This window comes from Nematolebias whitei, chromosome 1 (assembly GCF_014905685.2).
Source record: "Nematolebias whitei isolate Nwh7 chromosome 1, NemWhi1, whole genome shotgun sequence".
Classification (NCBI taxonomy): domain Eukaryota; kingdom Metazoa; phylum Chordata; class Actinopteri; order Cyprinodontiformes; family Rivulidae; genus Nematolebias; species Nematolebias whitei.
The window spans coordinates 78558645-78581362 of record NC_056498.1 but is presented as its reverse complement, the minus strand read 5'-3'; the positions used below and the strand labels follow the sequence as shown (position 1 = coordinate 78581362).

The window sequence follows — 22718 nt, the reverse complement described above, 5'->3', positions numbered from 1 at the left end:
TACGTCAAACAGCAACATGAACTTGAGTTTGTGCAGCCTCATGAATATATAACACTGTGAAGAATCACATCATGTAGCTGCTGATCAGTTTCATGTTGCTGCTGATCAGTTTCATGTTGCTGCTGATCAGTTTCATGTTGCTGCTGATCAGTTTCATGTTGCTGCTGATCTGTTTCATGTTGCTGTGTTCATTCGTGCTCATCTGTTCACACACTCATGTCCGTGCTGCTGTTCTGCATATTGTGTTTAATGTTTTTATGCTATTAGAGCTTATCATATTTTTAGTTGATGTTTTTATTAGTTCATATCTTAGATCTTATTACTGTTTTTCTTTTATATTTTATTGTTGGATGTAACTGGGACCCTGTGAACATAATTTTGATCCACCACATGGACCACATGTGGTGCGAATGACAAAGAATATCTGCATCTGTATAATACTTTCTGATTCATATATCCATTATTATCATTTTCATTATTTTTAAATCAATTTATTTTTCATTTTCTTATTTGATCAGTTTATTATTATTAATATATCTATTATAGCTGTTAGCAGCACCTTTCTTTGTTTCATGCATTTTATTCAAAAACAGTATGTAGCTTGAATTAACCACCTTTTTCTTCTTTCTAGTGAAGAGAAAGAGAAAAGAGTCCAGTAAAGAAAAGTCTTATTTCATCACTGAATGAACATGAAGAACTGAACCGGACACAGCAGGAACAACACGTGTGTCTTCTTCTGGATGAAGCCCGTGAGACAAGGGACAGACACAATCATTAGTTGGATGCTGTAGTTTTTATTTTTGTACATTTTTCACTTCTTACTTTTCATATTAAACAATTTTTTTCTTAAGTGGTGTCCTTGAACATTAAATTTCCTAAACAAATTTTACAATGTTAAGTGCAGATAGTGTTTGTTTAAATTCATACTGGAAGTTGAGAAAAATTTCCAATTGCATTTGATCTTTAATGAATCCTAAGAAAAGATTACTAGAATCTGCTCAACTGTTATTATGTTATACATTTTTTGGTTCTAGGATGAAGTGACACAAAAACAGTCAAAAATTCAGAAAGGACAGTTATCAATTATCAGTCATCAGTTATCTTTTATCAGTTATCGTTTATCGTCCGTACAACTGTGGCCCGAGAGATTCAGCTGAAAGTCCTGGTGCACCTTTTATTTGAACCTGCAGAGATTTGAACAGCTGATCTGAAGCAAACAGGCAGGAGTTCACCTGAACTGACCACTCCTGCTGTTTGATGGTCTCCTCCTTCACCATCCATCCATCCGTCCGTCCATCCATCCATCCTCTTCTGCTTCAGGGTTGTGGGAGCAGCATCTTCACCAGGGAGGCACAGACATCAACAGCCTCCTCTTCAACTCTTCTAGGACCCCATGGTGTTCACAGACCAACTGACTATTTATTAAGTAATATCCTGATGCTGCTCAATAATCCAGGTAGAAAAATCTAAAAAGTTAAGTCTGGTCCTCTGGACATTCACAAAACAAACAATACAGTTTATAATAAATAAACTAAATGTTTTTTGTTAGTTTTGTTTTTTGAATGTCCAGAGGACCAGACTTAACTTTTTTAGATTAATAAGTAATAAATTTATGTTTTAATTTAATGAAAGACAAATCTTTAAAATTCAAGGACAAAATTTAATCTAATTGTTTTCAAGTCTGTATCTTATTGTAAAAGCAGTTTCAAAGATTACAGCACAGTGTGATGTTTTGCAATTTTAACATGAACCTTGTGCATATCTGCAAATAATAAAAGTGAAGATATTTTTAATACATCTTTATTGTAAAAATCTATACTAAAATGAAAAACACATGGATTTAAAGCAGCAGGGAAGGCAGTAAGGTAGGATTATGAATCAGGTTTATAAGTTACAGCTCATGAGGTACTCCATTAGAGCATGACATCTTTTCCACAACATCATGTGACAAAACCTTCAGAGTGTTCTTCTTCTAATACGTTTAGTGGTGGCTAGTAAGTAGCTTAAGGGAGCACTACCGCCACCAGGTGGTAAGACGAGTTGGATTCTAGTCCCCGCCTACAGAGCTGGTCCAGAAATGCACATGGAAACACAACAGACCCGAACCGATCTGAACCAACCCGAACTGATCTGATCCGCTCTGTGACGGTGGAAAAGGGGCATAAGTAAATGAGATGTAATGGGATGAAATAGAACTCATGTCGTATGCAGCAGGTGCCAGTGTGAGTTAAAATAATCAGGAAACACAACAAATTTGATCGTTCACCTGAAGAAGAAACACGCCATTGATAAGCCATGTTATGTAAGCTCAATATTTATTCTTGTTTCTTTATAACTGAAAGGTAATCAGGGCACTTTTAAGTTAACTGGTTTAAAAAATGCACTTAAACATGAGAAATGTGAGACTATACTGAAGAAGTCATTTATTGTTATGTTTTCATTAATTAAGAAAAAATGTTTTTTTGTTTAAATGCCTGGTGCCTGTAATAACAGAAATAAAATGGTTAAATCATATTTGAATTGTTTTTGTAAATTTATTTATATGTAAATGAGATGGGCATTTGATATCGCAATATATCGATCGCAGACTTGTGAATCAAATAAAACTGAAATCATATCGTGACAGACTTTGTGATATAGAGAAAAATCGTATCGTCATACAAACAAATCAATATAATATCGTATCGTGGTAAAGCTGGTGATTTACACCTCTATTACCAACATTAACACAAAAAGTTCATTCACTCAGATATGAACGGAACCATTCTAATGCTGCACCAGTAATCCCAACCCAGTGTTCTAACCAAATAAAAGGATACTGTGGTCCACAGTATCAAAAGCAGCTGTAAGGTCAAGGAGTACAAGGATCACAAACTGACCAGAATCATGTGCTAACAGAATGTTGTTACAAACCCTTACCAAGGCTGTCTCGGTGCTGTGTAGTTGTTTGAAACGACTGAACACTCTAAAACATTACATTTTCATTCAGAAACTCATTTAGTTGAATAAAAACTATTTTCTCCAAGACCTCACATGACTATCGACGAGGGAGAGAGCGTGCACCGTAGGAGAGGGCATGCCCCAGAGACCATCTTAGCACCAACATAACTGTGTTTTTTTCCTCTTTGGAGTAAGCTGTTGGTGGAAAGTCAAGTTTTGTTTGGTGTGCCGAAAGGTCTCGGCACAAAAGAGAAACCGTCCAGATGACATGACTGAACATTGTTGGATTTTATACCTGGATTATTGAGCATGAACTTTGATGTCTTCTCCAAGATTTTAGTTAGAAAGGGAAGTTTTGAGATAGGTCTGAATTTGAAGAAGTTGAAGGGTCAAGTCCAGGTTTTTTAATACTTCTTCTTCAAGATTTTCCCTCTTCAGGGGTCTCCACAGTGAGTCCTCTTCCTCCATCTCACTCTGTCCTCTGCATCCTCTGTCCTCACTCCCACTCCAACTACCTCCATGTCCTCTCTAACTGCATCCATATATCTCCTCTTTGTCTTTTTCCTGGCAGCTGCATTTCTCACATCCTTCTACCAATATACCCACTGTCCCACCTTTAGACATGCCCAAACCATCTCAGTCTGGCCTCTCTAACTTTATTTCACAGTTGTTCAACCTGTGCTGAACCTCTGATGATATCATTACTAATCTTATCCAGACTTGTCACTCCTAAGGAGAACCTCAATATCTTCATTTCTGCCACTTCCAGTTCTGTCTCCTGTCTTTTTGTCCATGTCTCTGTCTCCAGACCATACAACATAGCTGGTCTCAGCACTGTCTTGTAAACTTTTCCTTTGACCTTTGCTGACACCTTTTTGCCACAAAACACTCATGAAACTTTTCTCCATCCACTCCATCCTGCCTGGACTCTCTTCTTCACCTCATTAAATAATGGCGTTACCACTGCATGTTTAAAAACATCAGGAACCACACCTGTAGCCATACAGCTGTTTATAATAACAAGAACCATGGGTTCAGACTGTGATCCTGTTGTGTGATCCGGCTCCGTTTGTCTATCTTCAGTCTGACACCAGAACCTGTCCTTGGTGTGTTTAAACGTGTCTCTCAGGTGGAGATGCTGCAGCAGCAGGTCATCTCTCTGCAGGAGGAGACGAAGCTTCTTCGCTCTCAGCTCGTCGCTGTCACTCAGGAGAAACTTGGCCACAGCCAGGAAGTGACAGAGCTGTGCAGGAAGCTGCGGGAGGCTGACAGCAAGGTCAGATCACCTGCAGCTGATTGGTTCTGGGTTCTCAGATGTGTTGGAGGTTCTGACAGTCAAAGCTTTGCAGGTGGAGCAGCTGGAGGCTGATGTCCACAGACTGAGAAAGGATGAGGAGGACATGAACAGAGTGATGGTCCAGAACCAGGAGCTTCAACAGCAGGTACCTCCCAGGGCAGCTTAGGGGGCGGGGCTCCAATAGGAAACAGCTGATAGGGTAATACTCATGCTTCAGAAGTTTTTATTGTTCTTTGTTGTTGTTGTTGTTCAGTTTTATCTGTTAATCAAACTGACAGCTGATTTTTGTTTCTGTCAGCTATCTGAACTGCAGGTCCAGGATGTTCAAGTCCAAAAACTGACCCAGAAGCAGCAGAACCTGAAGTCCAGACTGAATGAGGTGGAGGTAGCCTGGACCCAGGCTGAGGACCAGGTGAGGATCTGATCAGAACCATGACTGATGAAAGGTGGCGGGGTTAAATAGAGAAGAGTAGGATGACATCAGGATGTAACTGACTGATAACCAAGGAACAGCCGTATCATGAACTTCACTCAAAATCTATAGAAAAACAACAATCTGATGTTAAATTAATGAAAATAAAGTTTAAAGTCTGTCAGTTTTATTGAGTTTGTCTTTGTATGGATGTATGGATGTAGTTAGAGAAGACATGGAGGTAGTTGGAGTGAGATGAAGGAGGAGGAGGAGGAGGAGGAGAAGGACTCGTGGCGACCCCTGAAGAGGGAATAGCTGAAAGAAGAAGACAGACTGTCTGACTGGATTCTGAAAGGCAGAATTTAAATGAAGATAAAAGATATTAAAGTTATAGGAATAATTTATTTCTAATTAAAAACATTTGGATAGTTACAGATCTGTTGGGTAAACAGTTAATATACAGTAGTTCTAATTATTAGTACTAATTGGGAGCTTTGGCTGAGTGGTTAGAGCAGTCGTCCTCCAGTGGGAGAGTTGGGGGTTTGATTCCACCAGCAGTCACATGTTGAAGTGTCTCTGGGCAAGACACTGAACCCCTCATAGCCTCTGATGTGTGTCCCATCAGTGTATGAACATGATTTTAATCTCAGATTAGTCTCTACAGATCAGATTGTCTTTTTTATAGATGTGGTAGAGTGCTGTATGAATGTGTGTTGGAGGTCAATGAGGACACATGTTGTAGTGTAAAGCGCTTTGAGTATCTTTAGATATAAAGACGCTATATAAGTACAGTCCATTTACAGTCCATTATTATTTACAGGAAAGTGTATTTAAGTCTGTTCTTGAGCAGTAAAATTGATTTAAATAAGTTGTTACAAAGTCTTTAGAGGGCTAGCACGGTGGCGCAACTGGTAGAGCTGCTGCCTCTCAGCGAGCAGGTCCTTGGTTCAAACCCCGGTCCAGGGGTCTTTCTGGGTGGAGTTTGCATGTTCTCTCCGTGCATGCGTGGGTTTTCTCCGGGTACTCCGGTTTCCTCCCACAGACCAAAAACATGCATGTTAGGCTGATTGGTAACTCTAAATTGTCCCTAGGTGTGAGTGAGAGAGTGAATGGTTGTTTGTCTCGTTTGTCTCTATGTGGCCCTGTGATGGACTTGCGACCCGTCCAGGGTGTACCCTGCCCCTCGCACAGTGATTGCTGGACATGGGCACCAGCGACCCCCGTGACCCAAAATGGAATAAGCGGGTAAAGAAAATGGATGGATGGATGGATGGAAGTCTTTAGAGGGGCTGGACCTTATTCCATTCTGGAGTCTATGGTGAGAGGCGCTGAGCTGGTGTGGGTCAACTTATAGCCCTACTTTTAATGTACTATATATATTAGTATACTAGTATATAAATTATTATATACTAGATACCATTATAACCCTAATGTTGGAGTGTTGGAGTTTTTCCCAGTAAATGAGAGGGTGGCTTCCCTGCACCTTCTGGTGGGTCGGGTTCTGATGGTTGTTTATGCCTAGGGTCCTGGAGGTGGCATGGGCGTTTGCCCATCTAGTCAACTTGTATTTGGTAGACTTGGAGAATGTGACAGTGATCCTTGAGGTACACTGTGGGGAGTGCTCCACGAGTATAGGATTGGGGGTCTGTTTATATGGTCTGTTCAGTCCCAGTACCAGCGGTTTAAGAGTTTGGTCAAGAGTATGACTCCACCAACGTTGCCTGTTGTCAGCGATTCTATTCACAGCTTTCATGACATTTCTCTGTGCAGGTAGGGGTTGGACGGGGTTTGGTTTAACGGCCTCAGGATTCCATCTCTGCTATTTGCAGATAATATGGCCCTGTTGGGGGCAGCACGGTGGTGCAACTGGTAGAGCTGCTGCCTCTCAGCAAGCTGGTCCTTGGCTCAAATCCCGGTCCAGGGGCCTTTCTGGGTGAAGTTGGCATGTTCTCTCCGTGCATGCCCGGGTTTTATCCAGGTACTCCAGTTTCCTCCCACAGACCAAAAACATGCATGTTAGACTGATTGGTAACTCTAAATTGTCCCTAGGTGTGAGTGAGAGAGTGAATGGTTTGTCTCGATGTGTCCCTGTGATGGACTGGAGACCTGTCCAGGGTGTACCCCGCCCCTCACACAGTGATTGCTGGACATGGGCACCGGTGACCCCCGTGACCCAAAATGGAAGAAGTGGGTAAAAGATAATGGATGGATGGATGGATGGCCCTGTTGGTGTCATCATTCTGTAATCTTCAGCTCTCACTGGAGCGGTTCACAGCCGAGCGTGATGCACCTGGGATGAGGCTCAAAACCTCCTAATTGGAGGCCATGGTCCTCAGTCAGATAAAGGTGGACTGTCCTCTCCAGGTTGGGAGTGAGGTTCTGCCTCAAGTGGAGGATTTCAAATATCTCAGGGTTTGTACTTGAGTGAGGGAAGAATGGAGCAGGAGATCAACAGATGGATCAATACAACTTCTGCAGAGACCCCAGGGAAGAACCAGGTCATGATAAGACAGACCAAGTGTCTTGGTTGGCCTGGAAACACCTGAGTCCTCCCAGAAGACCTGGAAGAGGTGGCTGTGGAGAGAGATATCTGGATCTTCCTGTTCAATCTGCTGCCCCAAGACCTGACTCAGGGGTGGATGTATGGAAATTCATTTAAATTAGTTGCTTCAATTCAGTTTACTTCAATAGCTCCAAGTTACAACAGACGTCATTTCAGGGCAGTGAACAAAAACATTCACATAAATAGAAAAGCCATTTAATAAAAGTTATCAATCTAAGGAAGCAGCAGACATGTTGAATCTTCACTTCATCACAGTCTCCCATCCTGAGCAAGCACAAAGGAGACAGTGGAAAAGAAAAACTCCCTTTAACAGGAAGAAATCTCCAGCAGAACCAGGCTCAGGACGAGCGGCCATCTGCTTCGACCAGCTGGAGTTTGAGAGGACAGGAAGGAGAAACAGACAAACACAGAATGACAGATCCAGGTGTAGTTTCTATAGGAGGAAGAAAAAAAAACCCCGTTAAGACAGAAATAATTACAGATACAAACAGGTAGAGAAAGTAAAGACAGCAGCAGAGTGAGGAAATGCGTTCAGTTTGTCCTCCAGCAGTCTTAGCTGATCGCAGCAGAACTAAGGGACAGCTCAGGTAAGTTTTGTAGCAAACACTGCAGAGAAAGATAAAGCTACTTATGCTTCTCAAACTCATGACTGACTGAGCGTTGATCTCATGATTAAAACCTAGGATCATAAGGTTCAAACAGAACCTTTCAGATTTAAAGCTCAGCGGTAGGATTTTATCCAATCAGATGGCAGCGCTGCTCATTCAGTCATTTTACTTGCACATGTTGGAAACAGACCGTTTACTTCCTGTCTGTGTGCAGGCGGTACGAGCAGACGCTGCCCTCAGCGTGGTGAAGGCACAGCACCTGCGACAAGTGCAACATTTGCAGCAGCAGGTGGGCAGCAAGGAGCAGGTGGAGGTGCTTCATGCTCAGTTGGAGGAGGAGAGCTGGAGGAGTCGGCAGCTGGAGGAGGCCATGAAGCTGCAGGTTCAGCAGAGCACCTCTCAGATCAGCGTGATGCAGGTAGGCCAGCTGCAGACACATCTGTCTGGTTTCTGTAGAACCTAACGCTGACATGTTCCTCTGTGTTGCCTTCAGGAACAGTTTGAGAAGGCAACAGCGGCGCTGCAGCAGCAGGTCAAAGACCTGGAGGTCCAATTGAAAGGGCTCCGTCTGGTTTTGCAGGAGAAGATCCAGCAGCTCAAAGAACAGGTGAGTTTCAGGTTCAGTTTCAGGTCTGGTTCCTTCTGTTGTCTGTGGTTGACTCCGTGTCTCATCTGCAGCTGGAGAAGAACAACAAGATGAACGGGATGCTGAAGGATCTGTACGTGGAGAACTCACAGCTGATTAAGGCCCTGCAGGTCACTGAACAGAGGCAGAAACAGGCTGAGAAGAAGAACTTCCTGTTGGAGGAGAAGGTCGGAGCGCTGCACAAACTGCTGCGAGAGGCCGTCACCACTGCACTGTCCACGTGACGTCTTCACATGTCCTCACATGGCTGGTCTGAGGTCAGTCTGTCCTCACACAGCTGGTCTGAGGTCAGTCCTCACACGGCTGGTCTGAGGTCAGTCCTCCCTCAGCTGGTCTGAGGTCAGTCCTCACACTGCTGGTCTGAGGTCAGTCCTCACACGGCTGGTCTGAGGTCAGTCCTCACACAGCTGGTCTGAGGTCAGTCCTCACACAGCTGGTCTGAGGTCAGTCTGTCCTCACACGGCTGGTCTGAAGTCAGCCTGTCCTCACGCGGCTGGTCTGAGGTCAGTTTGTCCTCACACAGCTGGTCTAAGGTCAGCCTGACTTCACACAGCTGGTCTAAGGTCAGTCTTTTTTCACACAGATGGTCTAAGATCAGTCTGTCCTCACACAGCTGGTCTAAGGTCAGCCTGACTTCACACAGCTGGTCTAAGATCAGTCTGTATTCACACAGCTGGTCTAAGATCAGTCTGTATTCACACAGCTGGTCTAAGATCAGTCTGTCCTCACACAGCTGGTCTGAGGTCAGTCTGTCTTCACACAGCTGGTCTGAGGTCAGTCTGTCCTCACACAGCTGGTCTGAGGTCAGTCTGTCTTCACACAGCTGGTCTGAGATCAGTCTGTCCTCACACAGCTGGTCTGAGGTCAGTCTGTCTTCACACAGCTGGTCTGAGGTCACACAGCTGGTCTGAAGTCAGTCTGTCCTCACATAGCTCGTTTGAAGTCAGTTCTCACACAGCTGGTCTGAAGTTAGTCTGTCCTCACACAGCTGGTCTGAGGTCAGTCTGTCTTCACACAGCTGGTCTGAGGTCACACAGCTGGTCTGAAGTCAGTCTATCCTCACATAGCTCGTTTGAAGTCAGTTCTCACACAGCTGGTCTGAAGTTAGTCTGTCCTCCCACAGCTGGTCTGAGGTCAGTCTATCCTCACATAGCTCGTTTGAAGTCAGTTCTCACACAGCTGGTCTGAAGTTAGTCTGTCCTCACACAGCTGGTCTGAGGTCAGTTTGTCCTCACACAGCTGGTCTGAAGTTAGTCTGTCCTCACACAGCTGGTCTGAGGTCAGTTTGTCCTCACACAGCTGGTCTGAGGTCAGTCTGTCCTCACACAGCTGGTCTGAAGTCAGTCTGTCCTCACACAGCTGGTCTGAGGTCAGTTTGTAGACCGTCACGTTGCAGGGTCCTGAGCTGCCATCATATGTCTGATTTTGTCTCTCGTGTGATCTTCAACATCTGGCAGCTGCTGGAAACCATCAGGTCTACGTTTGTGTGGGATGAACATCATGTCAGTTTCTGATGTACAAACTGGACTCAGAGATTATTTTTTAGAAGGAAATTAATTTTTTATATTTTTTAATGTGATGTGTCAATGAACTGAATCAGCTTTAAACTTAATTTTCATAAAAATGTATTTTCAATAAACATATTCTGAATAGATGTTGGATTTAATATTTTATAAGCTCATTCTGAACAGTTGTCAGAATAAAGAATCACTTTTCTGTCATATTAAAGAAAAACAAGTTTTCATTTTACAGAACCAGATTCAGATATTATCAGAATATTCTTCCAACAGATAATCAATAATTAAGAAATCACATATGAACAATTCCTGAGTTAAAGGTGAGCAGAACACCAGCTGAAGCTTCAGCTGCTATCACCAGCCAAAGCTCAAACATCTTCAGCAGTCGAGTCTCCGAGGCAACAGGTCCAGGAGACAAAGCCAGACCTGCCTCTCTCCAGAGACACTCCAGTCACACCTGGGGGACCCCAAGGTGTTCCCAAGCCAGAGAGGATCTGTAATCATTCCAGAGAGTTCTGGGTCTGACCCAGGGCCTCCTCCCAGTGGGAGTGTCCTGAAAACTACCCAGATCAGATGAACCTCCTCAGCTGACTCCTTTAATTCCTTTTATTCTAGAATTGCGCCGCTCAAGGTGGCTGCATGTTGGAGCAGCTCTGTTACTTTCATTCTGAGATTTTGCTTTTGGAAACTTTAATTCCTCTTTTCCTGGATGTAAATCATATTTTTTGGATGATTGTTTCCTCTGGTATCTGATGCTGTGCAGCTGGAAGGATTTTTACTGAAACTTTTTTAGTTTTGGACATTTGCTATGATGCGTAACCATGGCAACAAGGCAGTTTTCTACAACCAACAGCAGCTGATTAACATCTCAAAAGCTCAAATAATATCTCAACTACAGCCCCAAATCTCAAATGAGATGAAAAGGATGTTCTGTGGACGCATTCTCATCTACCTGCCAGCTGTGCTCGAGTGTCTGACCACTGAGATCCTGGAACTAGCAGGAAACACGGCTCATGACAGCTGAAGGACAGGATCGTCCCTCAGCACCTACAGTTGGCTGTCCGCAGCAACGAGGAGCTCGGCAGACTGCTGGGAGGAGTGGCCATCGCTCTGGGAGGAGTTCTGCCCAACATTCAGGCGGTCCTACAGCCTGAGAGGGAACCGAGAGGCCAGCCAAGTCTGGGTGGACGGATTGGATGGCATCTGCAGCCAGTTTCTTAGGATCCACTGGGATGGATCTTTACAAGAGATCCTTCCTGTCTACAGCCATCAGCATCTATAACATCTCTTTATGAAATGCAGACAACAAGTTACAACAATAAATAATTTCCCTTTGGGATTAATAAAGTTTTTTTGAATTTGAATGTAAAACAGCAGCAGTTCTACTCCGAGCTCTTCCTCTTAATGCTAAGGTTGAGCCCCCCACCCCCACCACACACACACTCTACAAAGGAATCCCATTTCAGCTGCTTGGATCCAGGATCTGGTTCTGTCAGTCCAGATCAAAACCTCATGACCACAGGTGAGTGCTGGAACGTAGACAGATCAGTAAATCCAGAGCTTTGCCTTCAGAATCTTCACCATAACTGACCAAAGCAACACCCTCATTACTGAGGATGAGGCCTTGATCTGTGGATCCATCCTACCACTCAGAAACTAGACGCTCCGGCAGACTCCCCTCACCTGGAGGGAGCATTCCATCTTTTTCTTATTGAGAACCATGGCCTCTGACTTTGAGGAGCTGACTCCTCGCTGTGAGAACGAGCTCGACTTTGCCCCGAGTGTCAAGGTCAAATCTAAAGAGAGAACCCTGGATTTTAAAGAAGATAAAAACACGTTTTACATTTACTTTGTATGATCAGATGTGTTGTACATCTGCAGATTCAGAGAAAAATTGAACAATCACACACAGGCGTGGCACAGATCCTGGGGGTTGGGGAGAAACCCCCAATTTAGCAAAATTTTATACTGACCCCCCCCAAAAAAAGAGGAAACTTTAAAGCAATATAAACAAAAGACAGAAGAACCACCAGATAGATTTGTGTCTGGAAGCAGCAGGGCAGTTCAGACTTGTTACACCTGCTGGACGGGTGGGGGGGTGGGGTGTTAGTGTTCAATCCCTGGTGAGAGGTGTTTTCATTTTTATTCTATTCAAACCAAAATATTCAGTCTTTATTTGTACGTTTAAGGGATCTCTGATCAGTAGAAACAACAAATCTGCTTTCATCATTTATATTGACAGACTCCACATTAAATCAATGTCTGAATAATATTTTATTTGAATTACTGGATTATTTATGTTTGTTAACACGTTTTATTTAGAGCTTTTAATCTTGTAAAGTTGCTACAGATCAGTGACGACAAAATGAATCCAAACCAAATGAAATCTTCAGCCTGGTTCTGAGGAAAACATCTGTATGTGATGTCCTCTGACAGTTTCTTGACACGTTTCCATGGCAACCTCCTAACTCTGCACAAGTCCTATTGTGTCTGTGCTCGTGATTAGTTTTTAATTTTGGACGTTATCGTTGTGTATGGAAGCATGTCAGATACTCTTGTTTTATCTTTTAGTAAAAAGAAGAAAAGCTGTTGTTTAGTCACATGACCACTTGACCAGGAAGTGATTCAAGAGACGTATTGTTTGTTTCTGCTGCTCAGGACTGTGGTGTCATGTTGATGTGATGCTGAGTCCAGAAGAACCGAAGTTCATGATCTTCTTCAGTGCTGGGGGAGGCAGCAGTGTCAGTGCCATGTGAAAGGCTTTTCTCCAAAGTTGGAAAGTTATTTACAATGAAAACCGTAAGAGTCCTAGCACAGCTGGGGAAAATACTCTTAATATAAACTATGGTTACCATGACGCCTGTATTCATCAGCACATTCAAAAACTGTAGCAAAAAAATTTTGTTTCCTCCATTCAGAGACCTCTGTTATCATTAACCATACACTAAATAAACCTTAAAATAAAGTTTAGTTGGTTTAATTTGAATTCAGGATCAGTTTCAGACAAAATGACAACATGAAGAGTAAAAAAAAAAAAACTTTATTAGTCTGGAGCTGGAACATGGTGAGCACACCTCCACCGTCAGGACACCACGTGCTCCAGGACGCCCTGACGAATCAGCTGCTCGCATTTCCACCGCGGCAGGAAGTGCTGAGGACAAAAACAAGAACCACTTCCTGTGAGACTCGGGGCTGAAGGTTCGTTCTCTGTGTGTGACCACCCGCCCGCCCGCCCGCCCACCTTGTCAGCAAGTGGTGCAGGTTTGTAAACCCTGCTCATTTCCAGTAAATGACACCACGTTTGTTAGAATAATGCATTCTGGGAGTTGACTGTGGCGCAGCGGTAGGACTGTTATCTTGGGAGCAGAAAGCCACGAGTTTGATTCCCTGCCATGCCCCTATGATGAGATGTGTCCTTGAGAAAGTCACCTAATCCTACCTGCTCCTGCTCCACCTGTGTGACGGGTTAAAAACAGAGGGCAATCCTCTCCCTCATTCAAGATGGCTGCCACAGCTAATCAGTGTTATTATTATTATTAATAATATAATAATAACACCTTCTGGGTGTTAATAAAGTTAACACAGAAGTGAATTTTACACACAGTGGACTCAGACTGGGTGTGGTGGTAGCTGAGAGTCGTCCTGGTCACACTCTGAGTGCTAACAGCTTGTTTCATCGAGTCGAGAAGATTTCAAACCATCGTTTCCCAACACAAAACCATCTCTGGCTGAAACTGGGCCATGAGCATTCTTTCGAGGAAGGCTAGGCCTCAGGACATAAATGAATCGGACCTGGTTCTGGCTGTGAACAGCCAGCGGCCGTCAGGGCACTAACGGTCGGTCGTTAGGCTGCTGGTCCTTCTTCTGGGTGTCACCAGCAAACTGGTTGGTCCACCATGAGAAGGTTCTGCTTCTAAGGCTGAGTTTGTTGCAGCTCCTCAGACTGAAGAAGTGTTTTGGATAAAAGACAAAACGTTAAGAAGAATCTGTCCAGAAGACCTGACTCAACCTGGTTACACTGACCTGGTTCTGTTCTTTCTGACCCGCTCTGTTATAGATCCACCTTCCTGGGAGCTCTACTGTATAAATGACTATGGTACTACTTCCTGTCAGACACAGGAAGTAGCAGAAAGCATTGGTAGCGCAGCACAGACCGCAGTTTATTTGAAAGTAATTTACATTTAGTTTAGAAAATATAACTGTTTTTCATTCGTTCACATTTATTTAACTACAATAAAGTTGACTAAAATAGTCGTGCTGAGTTCAGGGACCAGTTGTGTTCAGGGCTGCAGGAACAACCAGACCAAACTAAATCAGTGGCTTCAACAACTGAGTTTTGAACACGGACCCCTGTGAAAAGAGATTTAGTTTCCATCTCCTAGTGTTGTAGTACTCAAGACCAGTCTTGGTCTTGAGACCGGTCTCAAGACCACTTTTTGATGGTCTCGGTCTTGTCTCGGACTCGACTGTATTTGGTCTCGGTCTTGTCTCGGACATTGAGGACTCTGGATCTTATTTCAAGACCACAGTCAGTGGATCACATGACGTGAAAATTATTGTGCAAAAACCACTGGATGTCTGATTTCTTTGTTATGGAGCTTTGAATATTTATAAAAGTTGATACATTCATTCAACAGCAAACTTAATGTTGCAGTATGTAACTTTAATAAAAAATATTTTTATAAAAGTTACATGTTTTTTACATATTTGTTAAAACTGTCACTATGTCGTAACGGTAGAAGACAGATAATCTGTGAAAAAGATTGAGCTCCAAGACTTGAGGTCTTGGTCTCGTACACTCTGGTCTTGGTTTTGACTTGGTCTCGAGTTATGTGGTCTTGACTACAACACTGCCATCTCCTCTCTACAGATGAGGAATTAAGATGAATGTGGCTGAAAAATGTGACCTAGAAGAGACCACCCAGCTGTCTGTGTGCTCATTTCACTTTGTTGACAAACGGCCGACGGAGGAAAACCTGCATCCTACTTTGTGTCTGGATGACAATAAACCACCGGAGAAGAGACACCGGATCCTCAGGATTGAAAACAGTGACGAGAACATCAGGTTTGATTTCAAGTGTATGGAGGTCACAGCTTTATAGTATTTGTTCGTCTTCAGTATTAACATTTTCTCTGCAGTTAACCCAAGCTCAGTGATGGAGGACTTTAAGGCTTTGGCTGGACTCTGTCTGCTTTAAGGGAAATAAGATTGTGCCCCACCTCTTTTAACAAAATTCAAGTTCAAGGTTCTTTATTGTCATTTGAATGACATAATACATAAGGTGGAATAAAATTGTGTACTCAAGTTCCCAGTTATACCCATCCATCCATCCATCCATCCTTTTTCTTCCGCTTATCCGAAGTCGGGTCACGGGGGTAGCAGCCTAAGTAGGGAGGCCCAGACTTCCCTCTCCCCAGCCACTTGGGCCAGCTCCTCCGGGGGAATCCCGAGGTGTTCCAAGGCCAGCCGAGAAACATAGTCCCTCCAGCGTGTCCTGGGTCTTCCTCTGGGTCTCCTCCTGGTGGGACGTGTCTGGAACACCTCACCAGGGAGGCGTCCAGGAGGCATCCTAACCTCATCGATGGTCATGAGCTTTGGATTGTGACCGAAAGAACGAGATCTCGGATACAAGCGGCCAAAATGAGTTTTCTCCGCAGGGTGTCTGGGCTAGAGATAGGGTGAGAAGCTCGATCATCCGGGAGGGACTCAGAGTAGAGCTGCTGCTCCTCCACGTCGAGAGGAGCCAGTTGAGGTGGCTCGGGCATCTGGGTAGGACCTCCTCCCTGACCCGGAGAGGGCACTCTACCCTTTTCCGACTCAAGACCATGGCCTCGGATTTGGAGGAACTGATCTTCATCCCGGCCGTGTCGCACTCGGCTGCGAACCGTTCCAGCGAAATCTGTAGAACATGATCTGATGAAGCCAATAAGACCACGTCATCTGCAAAAAGCAGAGACGCGATCCTAAGGCCACCAAAACGGATCCCCTCAACACCTTGGCTGCACCTAGAAATTCTGTCCATAAAAGTTATGAACAGAATCGGTGACAAAGGGCAACCTTGGCGGAGTCCAACTCTCAGCCGGAACAAGCCCGACTTACTGCCGGCGATGCGGACCAGGCTCTGACACCGGTCATACAGGGACCTAACAGCCAGTTATACCCAAAATATTAAAAAGAAAAAGTATATTTAAAAGTACATTTTTTTTTTTTTTTTTTTAATTGAATTATAAATGTCTAAGATATAAACTAGACAATATGCTGAAAGATCTGATATATGCTATCTTAGATAATTTAGCGTTCAACCTTGTTACTGTGTAGATATTAATAAACCTCAGAGCTTTTCAGGTTGTTCATCGTTTCACCGTCAGAAGAACCGAGTCAGTGAAGTAGCTAAATCTGCTAGTAGAAGTATAATCTGCAGCCACTTCTTCAGCTCGTCCTCCATCTCTCGTCCTCAGCAGGCAGTGGTATGATTATATCGTCTGTCTGAGCTCTGACAGCTGGTGTTCCTACATGTTTAAATTAAATCCACAATGCTCAGAGAAACTACATTAGCTCGTACTGTTCACACATAAACTAACACCGGTTCTGGTCCATGCTGGAAGTCATGCCCATAATTCACGCGAGGCACCATGGGACTAGGAATAAGGTGGATGTTTTTAGGATCGTGGTCTTGTTCGACAGATGGACTCATGTTTGAACCCTTTGGTCTACAGAGGAGTTCAGGGTCCACTCAATGGCTGCAAGAAGCCCAAACCATCATCCCTCCACCACCGTGCTGACAGCTGGGAGGAGGAACAGACCATGGCTGCCATGTTCCAGACCAAGTTCTATAGGAGCAGCGAGGCTGGACTCGGGTCATGGACCTTCGTGACCTCAGGTTACCCTTTGTGGTTCTAATCCCCTTCATGTTCTCACCTGGCTGTTCTTCTTCAGCAGGATCACAGTTCCGTCGTCGATCTCGAAGGTTCCGTGGTCCTTCAGGCACTTCACCTGGAAAAATGATGACAACATCACTGTGAGGTCAGACTGTGTGTGAGAGGTCAGGCGGCTGCGAGCCTCACCTGGATGTAGAGACTCTTTGGAGGCTTCATGTCCTGAGTGACGTCAAGCCCCACCCCCCCGCCGAGGGAGCGCATGAAGGAGGCCAGAGACTTCTTGTACTGACTGAACCACTGCACCTGAACGCACACACATCGTCCTTCAGGTAACTGACAGTGGTGGAGTTTGTGTAAAACAGGAAGTGATGTCACACTGACCTCCTCAGCTGACATATGGAATCGAACGTTGGTGGGCAGCACGCTGCCGTACTCCCACCGCACCGCTCTGATCCTCAGCAGCCGGTCGTACCTGCACACAAACAAACAAACAAACAAAAGGTAAACAAACAGCAGCAGGTGAGGCGGGTCAGGTGACAGTAGGCAGAGTTACAGGTAGGCCAGGACGCAGCGCTGGTTCCTCAGCAGGCAGCAGTGACGCAGCTTGATGGAGGGGATGAGGTCCGAGCGGGCCGAGGATTTGGCTTCATTCCTGAAACAAACACAAACCCAGTTCTGAATCCTTCAGTCCGATAAAAACCACACACCTGAATGTTTTACCTGGACCATCAGTCCACAGGAACGCTGTGGTTCTGTTTGAGGAACTCACACGTCAGCCTGGTTCTGTTCATATAAAGTCTCCATCTCCTGCAGAACCTGCCGCAGCCCGTCCTCCTGGAACGAGACAGAACCAGATCCTGCTGACGTTTACTGCTCCTGGACCAGATCCTGGATCAGAACCAGGGTCTGGACCAGATCCTGGGTCCTGGATCAGAACCAGGGTCTGGACCAGATCCTGAAGAGGTGAACACGATCCAACTAGTTTCAACATTTCTGCAAGATTCTGTGAAAACATCTTGTAGAGAAAATAAAAATCAGACTGAGCAGAACTTCCTGTTTTTATATAATAAAACAAACATTTGAATAATGTTTCCGATGAGCACGTGATGTTTCATGTGTTAACTCCGAGCTGAACACATGAATTTATTTGACAGGAACTGTGTTTTGTGCTGGAGGCTCAGCCCAGCGGGACGCCGCGCAGAGCCTCCCCGGGTTACTCACGCTGAAGGCGGGCAGCTGTCCGTCGCTGCTCCGCTGCAGGTCTCGGATCAGTTCGATGGCTTTCTCACAGAACATCCTGGAGCTTCTGGGTCCGAACCGAGACACAACTGTACCGCTAAATGTGTCGCGAAAACACGGGTCAGACAGGACGACATTCGCGGTAAAAGTTGTGTTGTGATCACGTGACTCGGCGACGGGTGCAGCTTCAGGACAAAAAGAGTTTCAGCTCGTTGCGCTTCTACAGGTAAAATTGTTTTCTTCCGGTCTGGAGGCAGACAATGATGTTGATTTGTGTTCTCTTTATCCCTCTCTCTCTCCTCTATTCCCATCTCCTTCTTTACATTTTAACTCTTCTCTCACTTTTCTGCTTTGTTATCTTTGTTTTCCATCCCCATGTCCATTACATCTGGAACAAACCCAAAGCAAATTCTAATAAAATTTAATTTATATATCAAGCAGAGCATTAAGGCCAGCCAGAATGCTCTGCTTGTGAAAGTAAATCTGTTGGGCATCACTTTGACGCTCAGACAATAATTCGAAGTGTCACAATGCCGGACAGAACAAGGGAGAAAATAATAATAATAATTGTTTTCTTCCGTTTTTAGAAGAAAAATCAGCAGATTTGAAAAAAAAACAAAAAACGATTTAAATTACTTTGAAAAATGTTATAAATGAAATTAATTTTATAAATGTTGTAAATAAAATAAATGTTATAAGCGAAATAAATGAAATGTTGTAAATTAAATTCATTCAACCTTTATTTAGACAGTAAATCCCATTGAGCCTCGAGGACTCATTTACAAGAGACCTGGTTTCAACAAAGAATGATGACAACAATGGACAACAGCGACAACAATAGACTGTTATAAAAAGGCATACAGATTTATTTTAAATTTAATTTATTTATTTATTTATCATTTACCCTTTGAGAACTTACTCACTCACACTGGTGGGGGTTAAGGGCTTTGTTCAGGGGCCCAGGGTGGGTGATTGAGGGTGGAGGCAGGTGTGGGTGTTTCACCTTTTCCACACACTTTTTGATGTTGACGGTACCAGGAGTTGAACCTATGACTTTCCGATCACAGGCCCATCTCCTCTAACCTCTGCGCCACCACTCCCCAAATAAATGTTATAAACGTTTTCAATAAAAAAAATGTTGTAACTTATAAATGCTATAAGTGTAATAAATGTTTGTACAGGCGCTGTGGCTGAGTGGTTAGAGCAGTCGCCCTCCAGTGGGAGAGTTGGGGGTTTGATTCCACCAGCAGTCACATGCTGAAGTGTCCCTGGGCAAGACACTGAACTCCTCATTGCCTCTGTGTGTCCCATCAGTCCATGAATGTGATAAAGCTCTGATTATTCTTTGTACAGATCTAGTAGAGAGCTGTATGAATGGGTCAACGAGGACACAGATTGTGTTGTAAAGAGCTTTGAGTATCTTGATCAGACAGAAAGGTGATAGTCCATTTATCATTTACATCCATCCATTATCTTTTACCCGCTTCTTCCATTTTGGGTCACGGGGGTCGCTGGTGCCCATGTCCATCAATCACTGTGCGAGGGTCTCCAGTCCATCACAGGGACACATAGAGACAAACGACACAAACAACCATTCACTCTCTCATTCACACCTAGGGACAATTTAAAGTTACCAATCAGTCTAACATGCATGTTTTTGGACTGTGGGAGGAAACTGGAGTACCCGGAGAAAACCCACACATGCACGGAGAGAACATGTAAACTCCACCCAGAAAGGCCCCTGGACCGGGATTTGAACCAGAGACCTGCTCGCTGAGAGGCAGCAGCTCTACCAGTTGCGCCACCGTGCTGCCTTGGACTAGATATCACGGATTAATTTGATAAAACTAGTAAAATATTAAAAGTAGAATGCAGAAACTGATCAAACAAAAGAAATTCTGGTAAAACATCAACAGCTCTTATTTATGAACAGTTTTCCGTGAACCCTGGTCCGGACCAGCTGAGGTCCAGATGTGTCTGTAAGTGTTTGTTTACTTTGGATTATTGTTTACATGAAACCTGTTTCAGGATAAAATCAGTCTGAAGGAAACTCTCTGTCTGGCTGATTGAAGTTTTCTGGACATGTATTTTCACGAAAAGCATTTAATTATTTTTTTCATATTTTATTGTAAATTGTAAGCAGCTCAAATGTTAAATCAATAAAACAATGAGGTATTTCTGTCAGTTCAGAGAACTTGTTTCAACAAAAGTATATTGTATTTTTACTTTGTTTTGATTTAACTGAGTCTTTGTAGTTGCATAAAATTTCCGAGCTGTACTTTAAAGCACCATGCCCCCTCCGATAAACCGGTTTGGTTTTGTACTTCGTTGCTCCGACGCTTCCCTGGAGACCATGGAGGCAGCACGGCTGGGCACGTGACGTAAATGCAGCCCTTTGATTGGTTGCATGGGATCAGCTGCTCTCTGCGGATCTCCTCGCAGCTTCAGGGGGACTGGGCTCCTGTCTTACCCGGTCCTCAGTGCGCTGTCCCCCGTCAGGCTCACGGCCTCCTCCCCGCTGTCAGGCTCGTGTTTCAGCCTGGTGACCTCGGTGTTTCTCCTCCGGTTTACTCGCTGTTCTCTTCCGGTTTCCAGTGATGAGAAGGCGGAACTGTCTACCCGCGGAGAAGGACAGCGACCCTGAGCTGAAGCTGCATCCCGGCTCAGCAGCGTCTGGGCCGGCAGAGGATCCGAACATGAAGCCGTTCCGGAGGTAAGACCCAGGGAGGTCTGGTCCGGGACCTGTGGGAGGTACTGATCTGCAGGGGCTCTGAGAAACTGGACCATGATCAAAAACGGAACAATCTGACAGGAAAAACAAACAGTTTATGGTTAAAGTTCAGAGTTTTTCATGAAGAATTACAAACGAGAAAATGAGAATGAAGATGAAGCGACAGTTGTTTCTGTTCAGGTCTGGTTCTGGTCAAACGGGTCAGACTGGTTTCTGGGGACAGAAGGACAGGTTGGACCGGCACCTGCAGGTCCAAGTAAACACTGATTCCTGAAAAGCTTTTCGTTGTGAACAGACCCAGATCAGAACATGACAGGTGGTTCTGGATCAGTTTGTTGTTGTTTGTTGGACCAGGGTCTGTAAACAAAAACGGGAAACACAGTCGGTCCTTTTCTACAGATTTTATTTGTTTTAATCGGTTTTATGTCTCAGGAGTTGCAGTCAACAAATTGTTCATTAGTTTGGTGTTTACAGTAAAACAAACCCTTTAGAGTTATCATTCCTCCGAGGTTCCATGAACGTAGCACGATGTGGATTTAAACCTGCAGCTTTATTGCTCAGGTGTTTCAGGACAAACAGCTTCAGCTGAGCTTCTGTGTCACATTCATGATTCACTCCATACAGTCGAACAGAACCACATCAGAACCTCCAGCAGGAACGCTGAGCTCTGACTGTTGGTACCAGAACATCCTGTGATGGAGTTAAAAAACATTAAAACAGTGAAAAATGTCTCCACACACATCAGTGGTGTTCAGTTAAATCCAGTCCTGTTTGGACCTCCAGCTCAGACTTCAGAACCATCATCCAGAGTTTAAACGGGTCACAGGAAGTTGGACTTTCCAGAAATAATTTCCAAACAGGAAGTGAGGGCTCTTTTTAACATACCGGTAGAACCTTGTGGAACCATCAAACAGAACCTGAGGTACCACCAGAACTTTCTGCTGCTCATGGGTCAAGAGGTTCTTTGATCAGACCGTCTGTTTGGGGCTTACTTTTTATTCTGCGGTTCTGTCTAAAGTGCTGCCCTTCTTTATTACCCAGTATGCTTTTCTTCCTCTGTTTCCATCATGGCTGTCCCCACAGATCCTTTATGTCGTCTCTAATCGGACCTGAGATGTTCAGGAGGGTTCAGTCAGGGTGTTGGAGGTTCTGATGTTTCTGCAGAAAGTTTGATTAGAAGAAAACAAATCAAAGATCACTTCAGATGGTCTGATAATCTTCCTCCTCCTCCTGAGTCTGATCCTCTTTAGAGACTCAGCAGTTAAACAGATTAGAACAATGCTGCAGTGCATTGTGGGTCATTATTAACACTGCCCACATCAAAGAACAAACACATTTATAAAGTTTCATGAGAATAAAGGACTTCAGTTCTGTTTAAAGTCCTGGTCCAGTTCTCTGTTCTTCCTGTGGTCCAGACTGTCTGTAGTGTGCTAAAGTGGACTGGATCCATAGTTCTGGCTTTCTGAAGGTCTGGGTTTGGACTGTTCTCCTGGGATGTTCTGCCGGCAGGAAGTGACTTTATTTAACGACCTACAGAACTTTTGTGTTCACATGAAGCAGAGGAAGTGAGTGAAACTCAACCAGACTGAGCATCATGTGACAGGAAGTGACATCAGCATCCAAAATCAGTTTCTGATGCCCCAGAGTACATATCAGTCTGTACTGATCCAGAGTCAGTCTGTACTGATCCAGAGTCAGTCTGTACTGATCCACAGTCTGTCTGTACTGATCCACAGTCAGTCTGTACTGATCCACAGTCTGTCTGTACTGATCCACAGTCTGTCTGTACTGATCCACAGTCAGTCTGTACTGATCCACAGTAAGTCTGTACTGATCCAGAGTCAGTCTGTACTGATCCACAGTCTGTCTGTACTGATCCACAGTCT

At 44.3% G+C, this 22718-nt stretch overlaps 2 protein-coding genes across 2 annotated transcripts in view; one reads left to right on the top strand and one right to left on the bottom strand.

Moving 5' to 3' along the window:
- Window positions 1–22718, top strand: part of abhd12 (abhydrolase domain containing 12, lysophospholipase) — a gene marked incomplete at its 5' end in the record, with an annotated part of 68268 nt that overhangs the window by 33011 nt on the left and 12539 nt on the right.
- gins1 (GINS complex subunit 1 (Psf1 homolog)) lies at window positions 13066–18158 on the bottom strand. The gene is made up of 7 exons (XM_037680679.1): window positions 18084–18158; window positions 17632–17696; window positions 17416–17514; window positions 17244–17334; window positions 17049–17165; window positions 16903–16977; window positions 13066–13134 (listed from the first exon to the last, which is right to left on the bottom strand). The coding sequence occupies exons 1-7, from the start codon at window positions 18156–18158 to the stop codon at window positions 13066–13068; spliced, it is 591 nt and encodes a 196-aa protein (XP_037536607.1).